The sequence below is a fragment of the Rana temporaria genome, chromosome 2 (genome assembly GCF_905171775.1).
Source record: "Rana temporaria chromosome 2, aRanTem1.1, whole genome shotgun sequence".
NCBI lineage: Eukaryota > Metazoa > Chordata > Amphibia > Anura > Ranidae > Rana > Rana temporaria.
The window spans coordinates 242,082,255-242,104,588 of NC_053490.1; the positions used below are offsets into that span (position 1 = coordinate 242,082,255).

At 40.9% G+C, this 22,334-nt stretch overlaps 1 protein-coding gene across 2 annotated transcripts in view; it reads right to left on the reverse strand.

The window, feature by feature from the left end:
* SPNS2 (sphingolipid transporter 2) overlaps positions 1–21,749 on the reverse strand; it is a 162,167-nt gene extending 140,418 nt beyond the window's left edge. The window contains exon 1 of one of the 2 annotated variants that reach the window (XM_040336708.1): positions 21,233–21,749. In XM_040336708.1, coding sequence (XP_040192642.1) covers positions 21,233–21,497 — 265 coding nt within the window. In that variant the 5' untranslated portion in view covers positions 21,498–21,749. The remainder of the gene's footprint in view (positions 1–21,232) is intronic. The other variant, XM_040336709.1, reaches the window with a different exon arrangement.
* Positions 21,750–22,334: the final 585 nt, after the last annotated feature.

Genomic DNA, 22,334 nt, shown 5'->3' on the forward strand with positions numbered 1-22,334 from the left:
CCCATTTACAAATGTTTCTATGGCAATGACTCAACCACAGAGATGCTCCCCACAAAGTCTTCATTAACCTGGGATCCTTACATGATCTCTTAACAATAAACAAAATACAGGAAGAGAAGCAGAATACTTTATTGGGACCTGGAGGGAGGCCTCTCTGATGGACACTTAGAGGGTTTCTTTTAGAGAGTCTGTTAGAAAGAGCCCCCAGACATACTACAGACATGATACTGGAGATGGTTAGAGACTGCAGACATAGTACAGGAGATGGTCAGAGACTACAGACATAGTACAGGAGATGGTCAGACACATCAGTTCTGGACGGACACACACCTATGCTCAGAACACGAGTTCTGGACTGACACAAACAAGGAGAGAAGGAGGGAGGGGAGAACTCTGCCACTTTGGCGCCCCCACCTCTGCAGGCGCCTGGGTGCAAAGCACTCTGTGCACCCTGCCTAGGATCGGCCCTGAAAAAAACACACCAACAGTATTTTCAGCAAAACCAGTATGCAACAGTGCACTGTGAGTAAGGCCTCGTACACACGACCAAGGAACTCGTCGGAAAAGACACATCGTTTTCCTCGACGAGTTCCTTGTCAGACTTGTCGAGGAACTCGACAAGCTTGCTTTGCGTACACATGGTCAAGACAAAATCTCATCGTTCTTAAACGCGGTAACATACAACACATACAATGGCAGGGGAAGTTTGATTCCACTGGCACAACCCTTGGGGCTGCTTTTGCTAATCTCATGTTACTGCATGTTAAGTAAAAGTTTGGTAAGAGACGATTTGCACTTTTCAGTCTGTTACAGCGTGACAAATGTGTTATCTCCATTACAAACGATACTTTTACCGAAGGTGCGCTCCCGTCTCATACTTTATTCTGAGCATGCACGGGTTTCTTAGCATACACACGATCGTTTTTCTCGTCGAAAACCAGCCCGACGAGGAAATTGAGACTCCCGTCGAGGAAAAAGAGAACTTGTTCTATTTTTACCTCGTCGAGTTCCTCGACAGTTTCCTCGATGAAAAACGTACACACGACCGGTTTCCTCGGCAAAAAAGCTCTTCCACCAAGGTTCTTGATGGATTCTATCGAGGAAAATGGTTGTGTGTATGAGGCCTAAGTTGCAGCTTGATGTAGTGCAGGTGCCTTGGCAGCTACCTGACGTGTTACCACAATACACAAACTACTATGTGTTGCAGTAATATACGGTAGAACATTGCCACATCAGTGTGAAGTCAGCCTAAAAAATGTGCTGTTAGGGCTTATTCACACCATCTATTTGTGCTAACACTCGCATTGCCGCAATATGTGACAATACATATTAAGTGCATTGATGTAATCAGGTACCATTCATTCTAAGGCTGGCCATACATTATACATTTTTCTTGTACAATTTTGCTTTAGATTTACCAAAACCATATAATATGGAGGTGAAACCCATACACTTTCAACATGTATGCAATCAGGCAGGCCTTTGCACTACATAGCTGAAGGTAAATCTAAAGGAAATTAGATTTTCATGAAGGTAAGCCTTTAGAACCACTTTAAATTGCACTCCAACGCAATTGCCAACATACATGCAGCACAACACATGACAAATGCACTAGCATGTGAAGCTCTGTCAAAAAATAGTGCATGCACTATTTTTTGGCAGCACACCACAATGCATCTTACAACAGAGCTAAACTTACCTTTCTTACTTCCCTGTACCTCGCTGACATCTTCTTGTTGGTGTCGGTCTTCAGCTGTCTCCATTGGCCAATGTTCGATGATGTTACCCCTGCGCATAGTAGGAGTCAGTCATGCCAGCACACAGAGACTGTGCCGGTGATGTAAGCTGAACTGTGCATGTGTATCTCATTTTACATGCTGGAGAAGACAAGGAGCAGGCAGGTAAGGGTATTTTATTGCAGAAATATATTGCACTCAATTTATGTTGCCATGATTTACTGCAAATACAGGCTCTTAGTCTGGTATGCTGCACTGTCATGCAATATATGATACAATAATAGGGATAACTTCTTTGTTATGTACTGTCTATGGTCCTGAAATGATTAAAAACGAATAAGCTCCTGTAATGTTTCAGGAGCAGCGCCACTAAATAATTTCTCACATTTCCTATCATACAGGTTGGTGTCCCATTATCTAATTTTGTCAGGCATGAGGGCCCCTGATATTTTGACATTAGGCCCTATATCCTATTACATAAAATACAGCAGTATTGTTATATATTTAAATATTTTTGTAAGAATAATAAAATGCTGCATTCTCTACAACTTGTCTGTCAAAGGAGAAATATGACTTGATCCCATAGTTGCTATCAATTGTCTTCTTTCACTCTGTACCATGTACTGGAGAACAGCAGATAATTAGAACTGGGTACAGCACTGCCCTTCAGATTTGAAAGATGAGGCCGATGTGTTCCAAGACACTAAAATGTTGAGTGAAATGATAAAAAAAAAAAAAATCACAGGATCCCGTTCTTGGGCCTTAGCTATTATGATCGTCCAGTACTATGGTGGCTGCCTATTTGCTGTCAGATGGTTTGGCTGTTTTTTTAGCTTTCATTGTTTTGGAAAAAGACCCGACAGAGCCTACAATGGGCAGCAACACATTTCATTCTTTTAACCTTGTTTAACAATGAACACAAGAAATGCCCAGCTTCAGAATGCTCTATAAATAATTCATGTCTGCTCCGAATCTTTGTTCCAAAAAAGAAAGAAAAAAAAAACAAATTTTCACGCTCAATTGCCATCTACTTTACTATCCTTGACAGCAGGTGCTTCAGAGTCATGCCGAGGATAAAAACTCACCTGTGCTGTCAATATTCCTCCATCTGCTTAGTGATAGACTAGAAACATGAAAGTTACATAGCCTAGCGTGTTCTGCGCTCTTCCTTTAGCTGCAGTACAATGCTACTTTCCTGTACTAACCAGCTGAGTGAAATCCTATTATGGTAATCCGCAGCGAATGGCTGTGTTTTAATGGGATAGACAGCTAAACTATAAAGCCATTCACTCGCTATCCCAGCAGTCATAAACTGGTGATAAGGACATTGCTGTTCTATCTGTATTGTCAACAGTCTGGGATGTAGAAAATACATTAACATGACAAAAACAATCCGCAGACGCATAAATGAAAATCCGAATGTGGATATTTTTATATTCCACAAAGACCTGCCATTTATCATGTCAATAAGTAAGTAATTAGGGCAAATGTCTGCAATGTAGTGTGTTGCCTTTCTTGTCAGTGTTTTAATATTTTTCATTTTACAACACTCCAAATGGTTATGTATGTAAAAAAATCCGGTAATATTTTAAACCCCAACAACAGAAAATGTGTTATTAAAGGAAAGTGCAAAGGAAAATGGAAGCATTAGGACCATCTCAGGCCTCGTACCCACGACCGAGTTTCTCGGCAAAAACCAGCAAGAAACTTGCTGGGAGATATTTTTTTGCCGAGGAAACCGGTCGTGTGTACATTTTCGTCGAGGAAACTGTCGAGAAACTCGACGAGCCAAAAAGAGAGCAAGTTCTCTATTTCCTCGACGGGAATGGAGAAACTTGCCATGTTGAGTTCCTCGACAGCCTAACAAGGAACTCGACGAGGAAAACGATGTGTTTCGCCCGTCGAGTTCCTCGGTCGTATGTACGAGGCTTCATACTTTCAGACATACTTTTGTAAATACAGAACTCCACCTAAAACATAGGGGTTGATTTACTAAAGGCAAAAAGACTCTGCAAGTGCAGATTTTCCAAAGCTTAGTAAATTAGGTAACTCTTCAATTTGCAAAGAATACCCAATCAAGTGCAGGGAAAATAGAAAATAAAACAACATTTTTGCTTGCACATGATTGGATGATGGAAGTCAGCAGAGCTTCTGCCCATTTACTAAGCTCTGGGGCAACTGCATTTTCAGAGTTTATTTGCCTTTAGTAAATCAACCCCATAGTACTCTATTGTGGGTAGAGTGGAGAATGATTTGTTCCATTTCAAGCTCTTCAAATGTCTCTGGAGAGCCTGGTGTTTTCCTTTCACCCATCCTGATTGGCTGCTATTTTGGGTGAAAATTGGCTTTAAACAAAGTAAGAAAATGGGATTTTAAAAGGCCTAGATACATACTTAGTCCATAAGAAATAGTAGAAGATTTTTGCTTTAAAGGTCATATTTTTACATATTTTGATCAGGCACATTTCTTAGATAAATGTAGAAAATATTGCAATAGATCATCTCAGGTTCAAATCACTGCAGTTTCCATGATTTATCATTTTTTTGTGTATCTATGACAAAGAACCTGGAGTGGCATTCACAACCAATTTTCCACCTATATGAAATAAAGAATGTATAAAATGTTGGAAAGAACTGTGGCATATATGTTGTATATGGTTATCTAAATACTGGGTCTTGTAGTACACGTCCTGGCAATAAGAAATCAAAACTGGGTGAATTCTGTTAAAGTATAACTAAAAAGCAAAACTTCCTTAGCTTTGGAAACAGTGGGAAGGGATTAGAACACCTGTAAAGTTGCTATAGCTGTCTGTGCCCCGTTAAGGAGATTTACCCTCTTTATTTGTCTCGTGTAGCATTATCAACCAGGGTGAAAGTCAAAGAAAATTCCAAATCTAGGGGTTTTAACAGAACAGTAATAGAATGGAATCTTCCAATGGGGTCCTGATGACCCTGGATTCCCTCACTTTGGTGAAATTACTTGTCACTTCCTGTTTTGGCTATGGGACAGGAAGTTAAAGAAAATCCCCCCCCCCCCCCCCGTGGTGATTTGTCAGCACATGAACTTATTGGCTCCTACTGTTTCTTCTCCTCATACTCCACCTCTGCTGTACACAGACTGCAAGAAGATGAATCCTGGTCAAATCCAGGTAACACTGCTTGCAAAAATACATTTATTGATTATAGGACTGCATTCATTTATGTATTTTATATCTTTTCAGTGCTCAGCTTTAAAGCCAAATGGAAAAAACTGTCTAGCAGAAACAACGGGGGAAAAAAGTCAAACCAAACTAGAGATGAACAATATTGCACTACATGGAAATGGAAGCTATATATTATTTGAGATGAAAGAGACAGAATTGCCCCTATTCATCCTTAGCACAAATGTAGCCATTTATCTTCATGAGCAACTGAACAACTCTGCTTGTTGCTCCCCCGGAGTGATGGAGCACAATGAATGTAAACAGTTCTATCCACGGCTGATGGGCTGATAGACTGGTCAATGTATTTTTTGTCATCACATTATCAAGATGTTGTTTAATCTCTTCTTCTAACAATAGTCACTTATTAGCAGACTTCATAAAAGGGCCCATTACAGCTGTAATGCTTTTGATCATGTTAAATGTCACCATTAGTAGCCATCAGCTTTGATTCCGTTAGCACGACAGTGAATATAGGCCCTGTTTTGAGTTCACGCAACTTTTACCAAACACACATAACACAGCCTCCCCTTTAAAGTGACCCTGTCACTATACACAAGTTATACCAGTATAAAATGACTGTAAATATTTACATTTCACACGCTGCCAAACGCTGTCCAATCCTGAGAAATAGTCCCCCAAATATCTGCTAATAAACCCTCAACATTTCAAGAAGTGTCGATCACCTATTTCCCCCACAGTTCCTAATATTTCCTTCAGTTGATCTATGCATGACTAATTTGTCCTATAGTGAAATGAAGAGTTCTAAGGCCTCGTACACACGACCGTTTTCCTCGGCAAAAAAGCTCTCCCACCAAGTATCTTGATGGATTCTGTCGAGTTACTCGGTCGTGTGTACGAGGCCTTAGAACTCTTCATTTCACTATAGGACAAATTAGTCATGCATAGATCAACTGAAGGAAATATTAGGAACTGTGGGGGAAATAGGTGATCGACACTTCTTGAAATGTTGAGGGTTTAAAAGCATTATTTAATTAAGATAATAAACCTTTTATACTTACCTGCTCTGTGCAATGGTATTGCACATAGCATCCCCGAACTTCCTCTTCTGGGGTCCCCCACTGGAGCACTGTATTCCTCCTCTTCTGAGTCTGTCCCTAGAGCATTGCTTGCTATGGGGGCAGATGTGTGGGCTCAATCCCAAGCCATGTTGTCCATGTCCACACAGCGTGACTCGGCCCCACTCCTCCGCATAACATTTGATTGACAGCAGAAGAAGCCAGTAGTTCCTGCTTCTGCCTCAATCCCTGAGAGTAGAGTGAGAGAAGAGATGCAGCCAGGCACAGCTTTGAATCGACTGAAGATCTACAGTATCTCACAAAAGTGAGTACACCCCTCAGATTTTTGTAAATATTTTATTCTATCTTTTCATGTGACAACACTGAAGAAATGACACGTTGCTACAATGTAAAGTAGTGATTGTACAGCTTGTATAACAGTGTAAATTTGCTGTCCCCTCAACATAACTCAACACACAACCATTTATGTCTAAACCGCTGGCAACAAAAGTGAGTACACCCCTAAGTAAAATGTCCAAATTGGGTCTAATTAGCTATTTTCCCTCCTTGGTGTCATGTGACTCGTTAGTGTTACAAGGTCTTAGGTGTGAATGGGGAGCAGGTGTGTTAAATTTGGTGTTATTGCTCTCACTCTCTCAGACTGGTCACTGGAAGTTCAACATGGCACCTCATGGCAAAGAATTCTCTGAGTATCTGAAAATTATTTTTTTTGCTCTTCATAAAGATGGCCTAGGCTATAAGAAGATTGCCAAGACCCTGAAACTGAGCTGCAGCACGGTGGCCAAGACTATACAGCGGTTTAACAAGACAGGTTACACTTAGAACAGGCCTCGCCATGTTCAACCAAAGAAGTTGAGTGCATGTGCTCAGCATCACATCCAGAGGATGTCTTTGGGAAATAGACGTATGAGTGCTGCCAGCATTGTTACAGAGGTTGAAGGGGTGGGGGGTCAGCCTGTCAGTGCTTAAACCATACACTGCACAATGCATCAAATTGGCCTGCATGGCTGTCGTCCCAGAAGGAAGCCACTTCTAAGACCCCTTTCACACTGATCCGCCCATAGCGTCGTTGGTAAAACTCCGCTATTTTTACCGCTGATGCTATGGGCGGATTTGCAGCACATTTCGGCCTGAGAAAGGGTTAAAACCGTGGTATAGCCGCGCTGTCCCATTGATTTCAATGGGCAGCAGCAGTGAAGGAGTGGTAAACACACTGCTCCAAAGATGTGGCTAGTAGGACTTTTTTTACCGTCCTGCTAGTGCAATGCTCCAGTGTGAAATCCCTCAGGCTTTCACACTGGAGACAATGGTGCTGCTGTTTAAGGGCGGATTGCAGGCGCTATTTTTAACGCTATAGCGCCTGCAATACGCTACAGTGTGAAAGGATTCTAAAGATGATGCATAAGAAAGCCCCGCAAACAGTTTGCTGAAGACAACCAGACTAAGGACATGGATTACTGGAACCATGTCCTGTGGTCTGATGAGACCAAGATAAACTTATTTGGTTCAGATGGTGTCAAGCGTGTGTGGTGGCAACCAGGTGAGGAGTACAAAGACTGCTAAAGTTGCTAAAGAAGCTGAGGGTAAAGAAGAAGGATTGGCGATAAAGCTTCAATGGAGACACCTTTTTCCCATGATAACTTCCTAGGGGTAGATTTCCTCTTACTTCCTGTTGTTTCCCTCCATTTGTAAGTAGGAGTCATTTAGACGTCAGATGTTTGTAACCCAGGGACCGCCTGTATTTAGGGAAGTGGGGGAGCGTAGCAAGTTGTAAAATATTCTTTACCTTAATGCAGGTAATGCATTAAAGTGGTTGAAAAGGCTGAGGGTTTTTACCTTAATGCAGTCTATGCTGCATTCCACTCCCCCCACCTGTTCTTATTCTTACCTGAGCCTGATCCTAATCCAGCATATTATATGGTACCCTATGTGTATTACCATCTGTCATTACACTGGCCAGGTGCCACAATGTTGCCCCAAGGATGCAACAGAAAACTGTAGATTTGCCTCTTATGAACATTTCTGACTATTTAGGCTGCTTCGAGCTAAACCAAAGATTTCCCTGGACTGAATTAATATAATCCATAACACATTTTCTCGCTGGTTAACCTGAATCATATGGAAGTAGTGTGGGAAACCAGTGAGTAATGTACGTTTGTGTTACTTGGCTCAGCTATCAGTATATATACAACATGTCAATGGCATTGATCAATATTAAAACAGCCTGCGCCATGATAGCCATTTTCCTATATCAAGTGTTCGCTTTTACTACCCTTTAGCTAAGTTCAATTTATTTCAATGATTTGTCCATGCTATCAGTGAAAAGAGCCAGAAATACATTCTGAAATAGATTACTGCCTTTTTCAGGCAGCCCCAGATGTACAGACTTGGCTCGATTTACAGTGGAGAGGAACAACCAAGGAGGGATAAAAAGGAAGACTTAGGCTAGGTTTATTAAGTGTTTTGGAAGGTTCACTATATCTGTTGTTTAATGGTGCTCTATATCCTATTTTGTTTAACAGTCATCAAATATGATGCTAAATTGGCAACCTGCAAAACCAGATTTAAAAGAGTTGTGCGAGGGGCTTACGTTGATTCAAGTACTGCAAAACAGGCCTTGACACACTGAGGTCCAGCTAGACGTTTTCAATTAAATCCAGTGTACTAAAGATACAACTCAAGTAAAACAATTAAATGGAACTCTGGTCAAATAAAAACAATAGTCACCAGGAAAAAAAAATTGATAAAATTTCCCCAGTGTGGGGGGGGGGGGGCTGGATGTCTTTATTTTTGTTATTTTTTGAGCATATTAAGATATTTTATTGATCTCATAATAATAATAGCAATATTTTTAGCCTTTTGTATGTAGCACCAATAAGTCAGCAATGTTTTACATTTAATGTGTCAGATATGCGCTTTACATATTTATAGTACTTTTAGACATTGCTTCTAAATAATGGAAAGGGTCCAGCGACAGCAGCTCTGTTCAGGTAAGAATGCATAGTGGCACAACAATATCAAGGATTTGCAGAGGTAAGCAATTTAATATTAAATAACTGAGCTTACAAAACTGCAAGGGAAAACCCAAGTATATCATCAGCAATTATATTTGTTTTGCATGAAATACACTTTGCCTTTGAGGCTGTAAAATGGAGTTTGCTTAAAGTGGATGTAAACCCAATTCATGAAATTTGAGCTGGGCACATATATCTGCAGTATTTTGTTATCTTTCTTCAAAGAGCTAAGTCCCTTAGCTCTCTCCTGAACCATTCTTCTGTTATCAGCCTCCTGACAAATTCTTGGACACTTTGGACAAAAGCAGCCTGAATCTTCAGTCCGGGGAGGTTGTTAAAATAGATTAGCAGATTAGATTAGATTAGCTCCCTGCTAAATAGATTAGCAGGGAGCAGTTCCTATTACAAAACACCTCAGAGAGGCTCTGCCTATGATGATAGGGGGTGTGTGCCTTTCCTCCAATCAGAAATGTTAGCTATCTCCGCTGTACGCCCAGACATCACACTCTGTGTTAACCAGAAAGAGAAAATCGAACACTATCTCAACTTTCTAAACAGTATATAAATGTGAAGACAGCAGATATACATGTAAAACTTATGTAGGGAGATTGGTTTCATCCCTGTGTATCATCTGAGGCTGTTCACTTAACTGGGTGTATGGAGGGTTTACATCCACTTTAAGCAATAATTTAACATCTTTGAAAAACACAGCAACTGGATTTATTTTGTATAATTACTAATTTACCAAAATATAATTTATATAGAATCATTTTTCATCGATGTAAATACTAGGTCAAAAATACAAAAATAGATTCCCTTTTGTAAAGAGCACCTGCTCACCTAAGTATACAGCATACCTACAGTATAATATTAATAAATATTTAGAATACTTTATGTTTGACACATTGAGGTTATGACACATGTCATATAAAAGTCCTCTACCATCAAACCTTCATTCCAGACAGTGGAATCGCCATTGGCTTTGCCCTAATAATCAGCTATCCGGAATGCAGTCCGTCATGTTATGAATGTAAACTTTGTGAATAGCTGTGAGACGTGGTGACATAGGACTGACACCAAGATTTCTCTATCACTGTCACTTTTTTTAAGTATATCAAAAGTATTACATCTTGTGAGACACCCACTGTGTTTTAGATTAGCATTATTAATGCCTTACTAAATGACACTTTGAGAAGTTATTGCAAGGTATACGAAGGAGTAACAGGTGATCAGAAGCATTCCAGATGCATTCCACACTTAAAAAGGAAGACATTCCTTTGTAGTGATGTATGTTCCCTTCTACTAAATGTATAGACGTTTGTGCGCAGGTTCAGCGTGGCGCATAAAAAAAAAAAAAAAAAACACATTTGTTCTGTAGAGGTTTACCAGGTCATTGTCAGACTACTTGGTAAACTACATTTTTAGAAGAAGTTTCAACAACCAAACCCTTTCTGCATACCTGAATATCGTGGAGTTGATTTACTAAATAGGCTGTTCTTTCGCAAGGGAATTTATTTTTACTTTTTATTTATTTTTTGCATGTGGTGGAAATTTACTTTGGAAAGAATATTAAAAGATGTGCAATAAAATATGAAAATATATTTTTGCTTGCACATGATGGATGACAAAAGGCAGGATAGATTCATCTCATTTACTAAGCTAAGAGAAATTCCATTGAAAAGTGAAAATTCTCTTGCAAAATGAAAAGCCTATTTTCATTTAAATCAACTATATCTTTATGTCTGGTATATTATCAAAAGTATTGTTTTAGGGCCCATTCACACCAGATGCAGTGCAATGCAGTAGGTCCTCAGGGCAAACCTTGGGGAGATGCAGACTAGAATACTGTGATCACTGAGCAGAAAACAATATCACCTGTGATGTATTTCAGTTATCTTGCAAACCAGGCCTGTTAGTTGGCCCTTTGGACAGGGTTGATGACCACTAGTTCATGCTATTGCACTGCAGTGTAGTCAAAAAAGCTAGCCTCATTTTTCCGCACTGCAAATGCTCACAAATGCATGTAAATGTGCAAAATGCAGTGCAGTGCGCATAAAAGCCCAAAGAAGAAAGGAGATGGAAGTAACCTCAAAGGAAATACAAACTTAGGAAAAATACACCACAAATGCATGAAAATGTGTGTAAAAACACAAATCAAATGCACATGCAAAAACGCACATGCAATTTCTGCTGTAAATGGGCCCTTATAACATGTAAAGGAAAATGGTGTGCTAACCTAAAACAACTAGGCGGCATGCCTTTTCATTCTGCCTACTCAAAAAAGAAATAATGTAACAAAACTGCAACATATCTACCCATTAGTCACTCCCTGCTAAACCAGGCAAGATTCTAATCATCTATGGCTGGCTTAACTGACATCAACAGGAACACTAACGTAATGAGGGAAAGGAGTGCAGAGTATGGCAGTGGGTAGTATATGCAGAGAAGAGTGTAGAGTCAATGGTGGTGGGTAGTATGTGCAGGATGGTGTCAGTAGGGCAGTGGATAGCGTCAGTAGAGCAATAGACAGTGTCAACTTTTTTTGTTTATTATTTTATTTCTTTTCACAGTGCTTTGTTTGGGGGCTGTGTACGGTTATGGGTGGACAGTGTCAGTTTTTCTTAATTTTTATTTATACATATTTTACAAATGTATTTATTTATTTGTATTACAACTTAATTTCTTCTTATTTAAAAAAAAAAAAGGGGAGGAGGTTGGCAGTGGATCATATCATTAGAGAAGTTGATGGTGTCAGTCGTTTTTTATTTTATTTACAATTTATATTATTTTTTCTTTACAATGCTTTCTTTTGGAGGGGGGGTGTGGACAGTGTCAGTATATATTTTTTTTTATTACTTTATATTATTTTTACAATTTGAGACAATTTTCCCTTTGAGACAGGGAAAGGGATTTAGATTTTCCAGTCCCTTTCTTAGCAGCCTCAGCTGCACCGAAGATGAATAGACAGGAGGCAGAGGCTACTGTTCATTCATAAACTGAAGCATCATAAACACAGTTCACGATGCTTAGTTATGATTGGACAGTCAGTGATCACTCACTCTGTTCATTCAGAAAAGGAAGGATCCGGTAAATGACATATATACTGGCTCCTTCCGCCGCTCTCCATCCTGACATATCCGGGACAAGGGGGGGACCGGAAGAGCACAGAAGGGCACCAGAGAAGGACACGGGGTGAGGCAGGAGGAGGCGGGGTGCCGGAAGAAGACCCAGGGAGCCAGAGGAGGGCACGGGGCCCAGAGATTAAGGGACATTTGATGGGCAGTCTGGAAAGATCGTGGGGGGAGTTACAAGCACTGATCTCCCTGTGTGGCTTTCAATGAAGCAGCTGACAGCTGCGGGAAGGAGAGGAGGAGAAGCGGCTGTCAGCTGCTTCATTGAAAGACACACAGGGAGATTGGTACTTGTAACTCCCCCCACCACTGCACCAATCATCTGTGAGGCAGCCCAAGCACCCCTTGCTGAGCTCAGGATGCTGAGCCTGGTACAACATGGCCAGCTATACTGGCTTATCCAGGGACGTCTTTAGTATGGCCCCCCCGTGCAATTTTGCTCTCCACTCCAACATCTCAAAAAACAAACACACACTTAGAATTATCAAAAAAATAAATAAATGTAAACTTGGTCTGGCAGCTCACATCACATATAGAGAATGCTCTGTGTGTTGCGGCTATGTCACCCCTGTGCATGTTCTCACTGTACCTGCGTGGGTTTCCTCCGGGTACTCTGGTTTCCTCCCACACCAAAAGACATGCTGATAGATTAAGTGTTTCCTGTCTAAATTGACCCTAGTATATGTATGCATGTAAGAAAGGAACTTTAGATTGTAAGCTCCTTGAGGGCAGGAAATGATGTGAATGTACAAATGTAAAGTGCTGCGTAAATTCTTGGCGCTGTAATAAATAAATCTAAAACAGCAGTCACATTTTAGCATTCATAGACTTCTCTCACTAACCTAACTGCTTCAGAAAACTCACGACAAAACTCCTCCAGAATACAGATCACACACAATTTCGATATTAATATACAGGTAGATACACCGTAACTTCTTGTGTGCCACCTAAAAATAGATGAACTTACTTTCAGTGCACTTAATGGAAAATTCCCTAGGTGTACAATTATGACGCTGCCTGTAGTTCCCTCAGGAAACATAGTAATATTAATGTTTGGGAATTATTAGCCTGTTTCTGTGGCAACCAGCAGAAGCTATGTTCATGCTATTTAAAAGCATATCACAGAAGAGACCAAGGAGTAGTATTGTTTCCAAATTTTAAATAAAATTAGCTTAGTGTGATGGCGTCCTTCTGTCTACAGCTAAAGATAAAGAAATGTACATACATCTTAGAGAGAAAATGTAGCACTTTTAATCCTAATGATCATTTTTGGCTCATTCACACCAGCAACATTGAGCTGCATTGGCCATTGCATTCCCAAAGCAAGAACAGGACAATTCCCCTTATGTTCTATGGGGTCATCTCATACAACCTGCTGCCTTGGTGTGCATTGAAAAAAAGAAAAAAAATTGGACATGTTGCATTTTCCCACAGGGCGTTCTGATGTGCTATAACATATATAACGTTAATACATTAAATCATTGTACTGCAATGTGTGAAAAGTACTCCCCGCTCACCTCTACACTCCCCTTGTCAACATGCATTTTTTCTTGTGTATTCCCTACACTAAATTCTGCTATGATCACTAACATCCAGTCAAAATCCAGAAAAGTAACCACATGACTTCAGGAAAGGAGTGGGGGTGGGAATTGAAAAATAATGCCTGTCTCCAGGCTAGTGCATGAGATATTTAAATAACCTGTCACTCACAGTAAGGGGGCAGAACAAACTAAGGTTTTTCTCTGTAAATCCGTTTTGATTCACTGAAAAATAAAAGAGGATTGCTCCGAGCTGGATTAACTCTGTGTGGCAAGATTGGGCACAAATGATAAGAAATCTTATACTCTACATTGTGACATCAAAAAAACAAATAAAAACTTTCTGGTTTACATTTACTTTAAAGAAACAATGTTATTTTTGCACAAAAACACTGGGGGTTTAATATAATCCGTTGCCAGCAGCAAAGTTTGCTAATAGTACATTTATGCCACATAAATGTACTATTTTTGTGTTGCAACACCTGCTGTGTTCCAACACAAGAACAAGCAGTTGACACGTACTGCGTTGGCGTGTGCTGAAAAGAGTGGGACATATTGCATTTTCTTTTTATGCAGTGTGTTCCAATGTGTTGCAATGCATCATAAAATGCTGCAGCATATAAGAATTACATACAGTTAGGGTAAAAAAGCAGACATTGCAATGTATTTTAACACCACAAATTCATAATGTACTCCAGTGCATGTGCTCACATGTGCTGTGTGCTGTGAATGCATCCTAAAAAAATACAGTTTTCTTTTCTCCCCCAGAATAAATACATTGATTGGAATCTTTCCAATAACCTTATTTCCTATTTTTTAATGCCTAATTTATTGTACATTGTTGAAAATTGTTATATATATATATATATATATATTTTTTTTTATATTTAACACATTTTTAACCAGGGTTTGGTTTATTTATCGCTATAGAGAGAAGGATGCAACTTACTATTATGACCCCCTGAGCACGGTTATATTATATTATTATTTTGAGGTCTTGTAAATTGTTGCCACTGGTCCTATAAAGCATTAAGGACTTATGTATGAAAAGTAGCATAAAACAAAGACATTTCTGGATGTTCATAACAACCAACCAACCAACTCCTAACTATAATGCCCTGTACACACGATTGGAATTTCCGATGGGATATTATCCGATGGAATTTTCTGTCGGAATCCCGTTCAACTTGTCTTGCATACACACTGTCAAGCCTCGCACACACGACTGAGTTTCACGGCAAAAACCAGCAAGAAACTTGCTGGGAGATATTTTTTTGCCCAGGAAACCGGTCGTGTGTACATTTTCGTTGAGGAAACTGCCGAGAAACTCAACGAGACAAAAAGAGAGCATGTTCACTATTTCCTTGACGGGAATGGAGAAAATTGGCTTGTCGAGTTTCTTGACAGCCTAACAAGGAACTCGACAAAGAAAACGATGTGTTTCGCCCGTTGAGTTCCTCGGTCGTGTGTACGAGGCTTCAGACCAAATTCCGACTGTCCAAAATGCAGTGACGTAAAACACTATGACGAGCGGAGAAAAATGAAGTTCAATGCTTCCGAGCATGCGTCGACTTGATTCTGAGCATGCATGTTCTTTTCTCCGTCGGAGCTCCACACAGACGATCGAAATTTCAGATCAGATTTTTTTCCATTGGAAAAAAATAAAACATGTTCCATTTCTAAACTCTATCTTTTGATATTATGTCTTCACAGAAGGCAACCTCTAGCTATGCATTTTTCCCATCACAGGCGAAGTTTGAATTGCCAAAGTTTGTGACAGGCCTACTTTAAGTAAAACGATTTCAAACTCCTAAGAACAATATAACACACTCTAAAAAAAATCCCTAGTAAATTCCTTGTTATGGAATTTTTTACTCTCCATAAAAGTTTTTGACAAGCTGCATATCTATCATTCTTAAGTAGTTTTCTCTGTAAACATACAGGCCTTCACAGGCATTATAACGGTTCCCACACATTGTCACAGGGTCATGAAAAGGGTCATTAATATATAATTCATTGTGTTAATATATTCAATTTTTACAATAACTACGACTATGCCAGAATCTTGTAGCTCTGCACCAAATGTTCAGGTCATGTACAAGGCTCCATTGGTATTTCATGTATAAGAAACGTGCGTTCCTACTCCTTGAGACAAATTCCACACGTTTCTATGTGTCGCTTGAATGGGCTGCCCTATGCACCTTGGTACGAAGGCAGAAACTCCTCCACCTTTTTCGGGCAACACACTTTGTGCGATTTCTTTCACACGCGTTTTGCTGCATATTTTGGTTGCAGTGTCACTACATTTGGGGGGGTGATTAAAATGAATTCCACCCAAATGTGCATCATGCATTTTGCCATGATTTTAGTGTGATTTGGATTCCAAATCACTATTTGTGAATGGGGCCTAAGAAGCAGAATAATAAACTCTGCGCTCATCAAACTTGCATTGCCATTAAGTGTTATTTACAACCAAAGGGCGGTTAGTAGACACACATTTTGTTGCGCTACAAATGAGCCAAAACGTGTGCTGCAAAAAAACATGCAAAGTTCCACACCTGAAAACGTTTTGCCACATTTGTCATGGGTAGGGCAGCCTATTCAAGTTAATGGAAACGTGCAAAAAAATGCATAAAAGCAAGAGAGAACATATGTTCCCACTACACAAAGTGTGAATGGGGCCTTATGGAGACAGCCCTCAATTTAAACAGGAAGTAAACCTTTCTGTATTGTTTGTACCTATAGGCAAGCCTATAATAAGGCTTACCTATAGGTACTGTAATTATCTCCTAAACGTGCGCTGTTTAGGAGATATTTACTGTATATGCCGCTGATTGCGTCATCAGGGCATGTGCTCTGAAGGAACTGGTGGCCGTGCCTCTGCTTCAGAGCCTGTGCCGTGACGCAGGCATCATGATGTCATTGCAGCTCTGGCCGCTCACAGCACCGGGGCCCACAAACCTGGAAGAAACACTGGGAAAGATGTCAGCCATCTCAGCGGTATGCAGGCACTAGTGGAGGGCCTTGTTCTAAGGTAAGTATTTTATAATGAGTCATTGGGCCAGATTTACATAGGTTAGCGGATCTTTAAAGTCCAAAGTCATATGGAACTCAAAATTGAAGGAAACATTTCTCCTTTCCCTCATTCTGTGATACATTATAACAATATGATTCTCTGGAATGACGTTTGTGCAGTTTGCAGAAAGTTTAGATGACATAATTGTCACTGTTCATTTTTAACTAAGAACATCACACAATTAACAAGAGACTATGACAGTGTGATAAATATTGAAATATTTATACCGCAAGGTAGAAGAAGGCTGGGAAACACTATGCATCCAATTACATTTCCACACACCACATACACCACAAAGGAAGCCCCCAGTGACAGCTCTGCATCCCAGCAGAGGTAATGACGTGTCAATAGAAGCATCCTTAGAAACACTCATCATTGCACACCATCTTGTACAAAATCAATGACTCGTGTAAACATCGTTGCCACATTAATGTGCAGAATAGTAGATCACTCCTGACGACTGTTCCAAATAAAACAAAAAAAAAACCCCAGAAGTGTTTTGGTAATCATAATGTGGTATGTAGATCTAAAGATTAGACCGTAAATAAAATGTGCATTGTTACCCAACGATTGACTTCTAAAGTGGAGGAAGTTATTTTTTGTAAATACAAACACAATGGTTAGGCTTGTTTTACTTGGCCTAAAGCTAAACAACATAAGGGCTATGCTATCTGAAGGTGTCAGACACGCTGAAGGTGGAGGTTTCAGTACCCAAGCATTCCTAGCAATGCTATGACTGTGTAAAAATGCCATTTGCGTTTACATATGAAAGGTCAATGGCATAGGCAATCAAACCCCAATCTAATTCAATATATGTCATATACAGGCGAGATTCAAGAAATGTAAAACATAACATAGCAAGCTTTTTTAGTGAGTTACAGCTAAGCTAAGATCATCCCTTCAAAAAAAATAACATGCTATTATACACTTGTGGTATCTTCTCTCGCTCATACCCATAACCCCGTGGGATGGGGCAGCCTCTCATCTTGGTTACACATAGCCAGAAACCTTGAGATGCCATTTGGGCTCCAAGATTTACATGTGGCTAAGAACTGGCAAACTCTACAGAAGTCTTCCAGCAGGATATATGGTATACACATAGGTGTGCACAGCCTATTGCATTAGGGTGTGCACCACAAAGCTCAAACATACATGCCTGTGTGTAAATATACATAGGGCAATTACAATTTTTTTTTACAATTTCTTTATTATTATTATTTTTTTTTTATATTTTTTATTTATTATTTTTTACATTTTTTTATTATTATTATTATTATTATTATTTTTTTTACATTTTTTTTATTATTATTATTTAAAAAAAAAAAATTCTGAGCCCCGTTGGAAGGGCTTTGGTGAAATATCAGGAGTCTAAACAGACCCATGATGTCTCAATTTGGAGAAAAAGAAAGGGACTGAGGACAGAGATTCCCCGGTCCTTTTTCCTTGCAGCCAAGCAGCAGGGGAATTCTGCGCAGCAAAGGGTTATAAGGGGGTGTGCCCAGGCACACCTGGCACACACTGTGTGCACACCTATGGTTATACATACTCTGGTGCTTCATCTGCTGGCAATATCCACCAATATACACTCCAAGGTTGCATACAACACTCACACAATATTCATTTAGCTTAATCCATTTTCTTGGCAGATGTGTAGCTCTGTGTTTTTTCACATATATATACACTATAATGTAGTTACAAAAAAAACAGCATACAATTTCAGCCATCCATTTAAAATCAGCCTGTGTGCGGATGCTTCAGCTGTAAAATACAATAACCTGGAATAGGCAAAACACAGCAGCCTTATCCTTTGGCATGATGTTACGCATTTTTAACGCCTACAATGGTGATCATGTTTGATATTTTGCCAGCTAAGCATAAACTGTACATTTCCATAGACTTTTTAAAACACGCTATGGTTTCTATGACCGGATCGCACAGAAAAGAAAACTGCGCACGTGATCTCGATTATCTGCATTTTCTTTATATAATACTGAACACGAAGCATGAAGTGAAATCCTGCAGTGATGCAAAAGCCTTATGCCCATGTGCCACATTATACCAACATTCAGCAGAAAGATAATATAAGCAGATTTTCTGATTACTTTCTGTACACCAACAGTATGTGTTTAACTGTTTTATTCCAGAATGCCTGTGTTCGTGCTAAAATACTCCAAAACGTATAGAACATCTAAAACTCAAATGACCTTGAACACTGCTGCCTTCCAATTGTTGAATGCCTTCAGTGGTTCATATAAAAGAATACAAGTTTGTCCTGTTGAAACCTCTAGGTACAGGTACGGGAAACCTTTTTAACCCTGAGGAACCCATGAAATAGGGGGTCAGTGAGAAGAATGCCCCTTATATTGGGGGTCAGTGGGAAGAATGCTCCTTACATTGGGGGTCAGTAGGAAGAATGCTCCTTACATTGGGGGTCAGTGGGAAGAATGGCCCTTACATTGGGGGTCAGTGGAAAGAATGCCCATTATTATTAATATTGTTGTTATTATTATACACTATTTATATAGCGCCAACAGTTTACGCAGCGCTTTACAATGTAGAGGGGGGACAGCACAATTACAGTACAGTTCAATACAGAAGGTACAGGTGGGCCCTGCCCATAGAGCTTACATTCTAAAGTGAGGGGACATTGGGGGTCAGTGGGAAGAATGCACCTTACATTGGGGGTCAGCGAGAAGAATGACCCTTACATTGGGGGTCAGTGGGAGGAATGCCCCTTACATTGGGGGTCAGTGGGAAGAATGCCCCTTACATTGGGGGTCAGCGGGAAGAATGCACCTTACATTGGGGGTCAGTGGGAAGAATGCCCCTTACACTGTTGGTCAGTGGGAAGAATGCCTCTTACATTGGGAGTCAGCGGGAAGAATGCCCCTTACATTGGGGGTCAGCGGGAAAAATGCACCTTACATTGGGGGTCAGTGGGAAGAATGCACCTTACATTGGGGGTCAGTGGGAAGAATGCCCCTTACACTGTTGGTCAGTGGGAAGAATGCCCCTTACATTGGGGGTCAGTGGGAAGAATGCCCCTTACACTGTTGGTCAGTGGGAAGAATGCCCCTTACATTGGGGGTCAGCGGGAAGAATGCCCCTTACATTGGGGGTCAGTGGGAAAAATGCACCTTACATTGGGGGTCAGTGAGAAGAATGCCCCTTACACTGTTGGTCAGTGGGAAGAATGCCCCTTACATTGGGGATCATTGGGAGGAATGCCCCTTATGTTGGGGGTCAGTGCGAAGAATGTTCCTTACATTGATAGTCAGTGGGATGAAAGCCCCTTAATTTGGTAGTCCGTGGGAAGAATGGCCCTTACATTGATAGTCAGAGGGAAAAATGTCTCTTACATTGCTGGACAGTGGGAAGAATGCCCCTTACAATGGTGGTTAGTGGGAAGAATGATCCTGACAATGGTAGTTAAAGGGAAGTATGCGCCTTACAATGGTGGTTATGATGGACAGTAGCAAGAATGCCCCTTATTTTGGTGGTCAGTGGGAAGAATGCCCCTTATTTTGGTGGTCAGTGGGAAGAATGCCCCTTTATTTGGTGTTCAGTGGGAAGAATGCCCCTTATTTTGGTGGTCAGTGGGAAAAATATGCCTTACTTTGGGGGTCAGTGGGAAGAATGCCCCTTACATTGATTGTTCCCACGAAGAATGACCCTTACATTGGTGGTCAGTGGGGAGAATGCCCCTTATATTGGTGGTCAGTGGAAAAAATATTCCTTACATTGATGGCCAGTAGGAAGAATGACCTTTATATTGGTGGTTAGTAAGTAGAATGCCCCTTACATTAGTAGACAGTGTGAAGAATGACCCTTACATTGATAGTTAGTAGGAAGAATGCCCCTTACATTAGTAGACAGTGTGAAGCATGATCCTTATTTTGGTTACCAGTGGAAAAATGTGGCTTGTGTTGAGAGTTAGTGGGAGGGATGCCCCTTACATTGGTGGTCAGTAGGAAGAATGCCCATTACATTGGTGATCAGTGGGGAGAATGTACTTTACATTGGTGGTCAGCAGGAGGAAATCCCCTTAGTGGTATTAGTGGTCAGTAGGGAGAATGCCCCTTACATTGGTACCCCCAGAATGCCACCCTCCCAGATAGGTAAAAAGAGATCATTAGTGTTAAGCGACTGGCTGTATCTGGTGGTGATGGTCCTGGCACCATCAGAATGGAAGGTCAATCAGCCACAACAGATGTTCTTCTAGTACCCTCTGGAGGATCTCTAGGCTGATAATGGTTGGGGTAAGGTAACACCATGGATACATTATATTTGTAGAAAGGATCACAAATCCACTATTTATAAAACAGGTTGAAGAAATGTCATGGAAGGGTTATTATATTATAGAACAAAAGCCAGGCATTGTATAGAGATGTCCCTGAAACACATGGCTGCCTGTGTCTATGATATAAAACAAGTAGATGTGAGGATCCCTGTGTACACGTGTATGTGATGTGACATGTACACACACTCCATCACTCACCTGCCACGGTGTACCTGTCCAGGTAATTGAGCACGTTGCCCACACTGAGGATGCCAGCCGCGGCCACATTGGCTCTCTTGATGTTGGGGACATGATCCTTGTGCAGGTTGTCTTTATGGATCTCTGGGGACTTCCTCTCCAGTATTGGGGGTACAGGGCTCATCCTTCCAGACAATGTCTCCACACCCCCGTCCTCCGCTCCCGGGATACAGTCCTGACTACTACTACCAGCCGTGCCCGCTCCATCACTCTCCAGGCACATCATCAGCTGCTGCCCGGAGCTCCTCCACTGATTCCGGGCAGCTGAATGGAAGAGAGTCACGGTGCTGACTGTCCCTGTCCTCCTCAATGAATGGAACAAAGCAGGGATCCTGCAAGCTTCAGCTGCACATCGCCGGCTGCCTGCAATTTTGTGACACTTGACAGCTCGGCGCACGGACCTTCCTCCTCCTTCTTCTTCTCCCTCTCCTTCTTCTCCTTCTCCTACTGCAGAGAGGTGTGTGTGACTCTGAGGGCACTCCAGGCTGGGAGGAGGCTCCGCCCACACCCACTGCCGGAGAACACAGCCACTCCACACCTGACTGCTGCTCCACTCAACTCATTACTATCAGCCGAATCTTAGAGGCTGCGCCACCTGCTGGCGCTTCATCTGTAGCTCATCACCTCTCTTATCTATCTGCACCATCAAACAAGCTCCTCTCAGTACACCTTGTCACGGCAGTGACCCTTACAGTAGCTCTGTCACCACCTCAGCTCTGTAGCGGCTAAGTTTACACAAACAATAAAACTGACACTAATGCCAAACAAAGCACCTATATCATTAACCACTTGACCTCCAAATTTAGCCCCACTTCTCGACCAGCGCCGTTTTTTGCGATGCGGCACTGCGTTACTTTTGCGCACGTTGTGCCCAGATAAGATTTATGTCATTTTTTTCCCCACAAATAAAGCTTTCTTTTGGTGGTATTTTTTAAAATGTAATCTTTATTTAAAACAAAATGAACAACATTGCCATAGTTGTAGTAATTTCAGTCATGAAGACACGTGAAATGCACAAGGTACTTACAGATACAAATACAAATACTTCCAAATACAAAGGTAC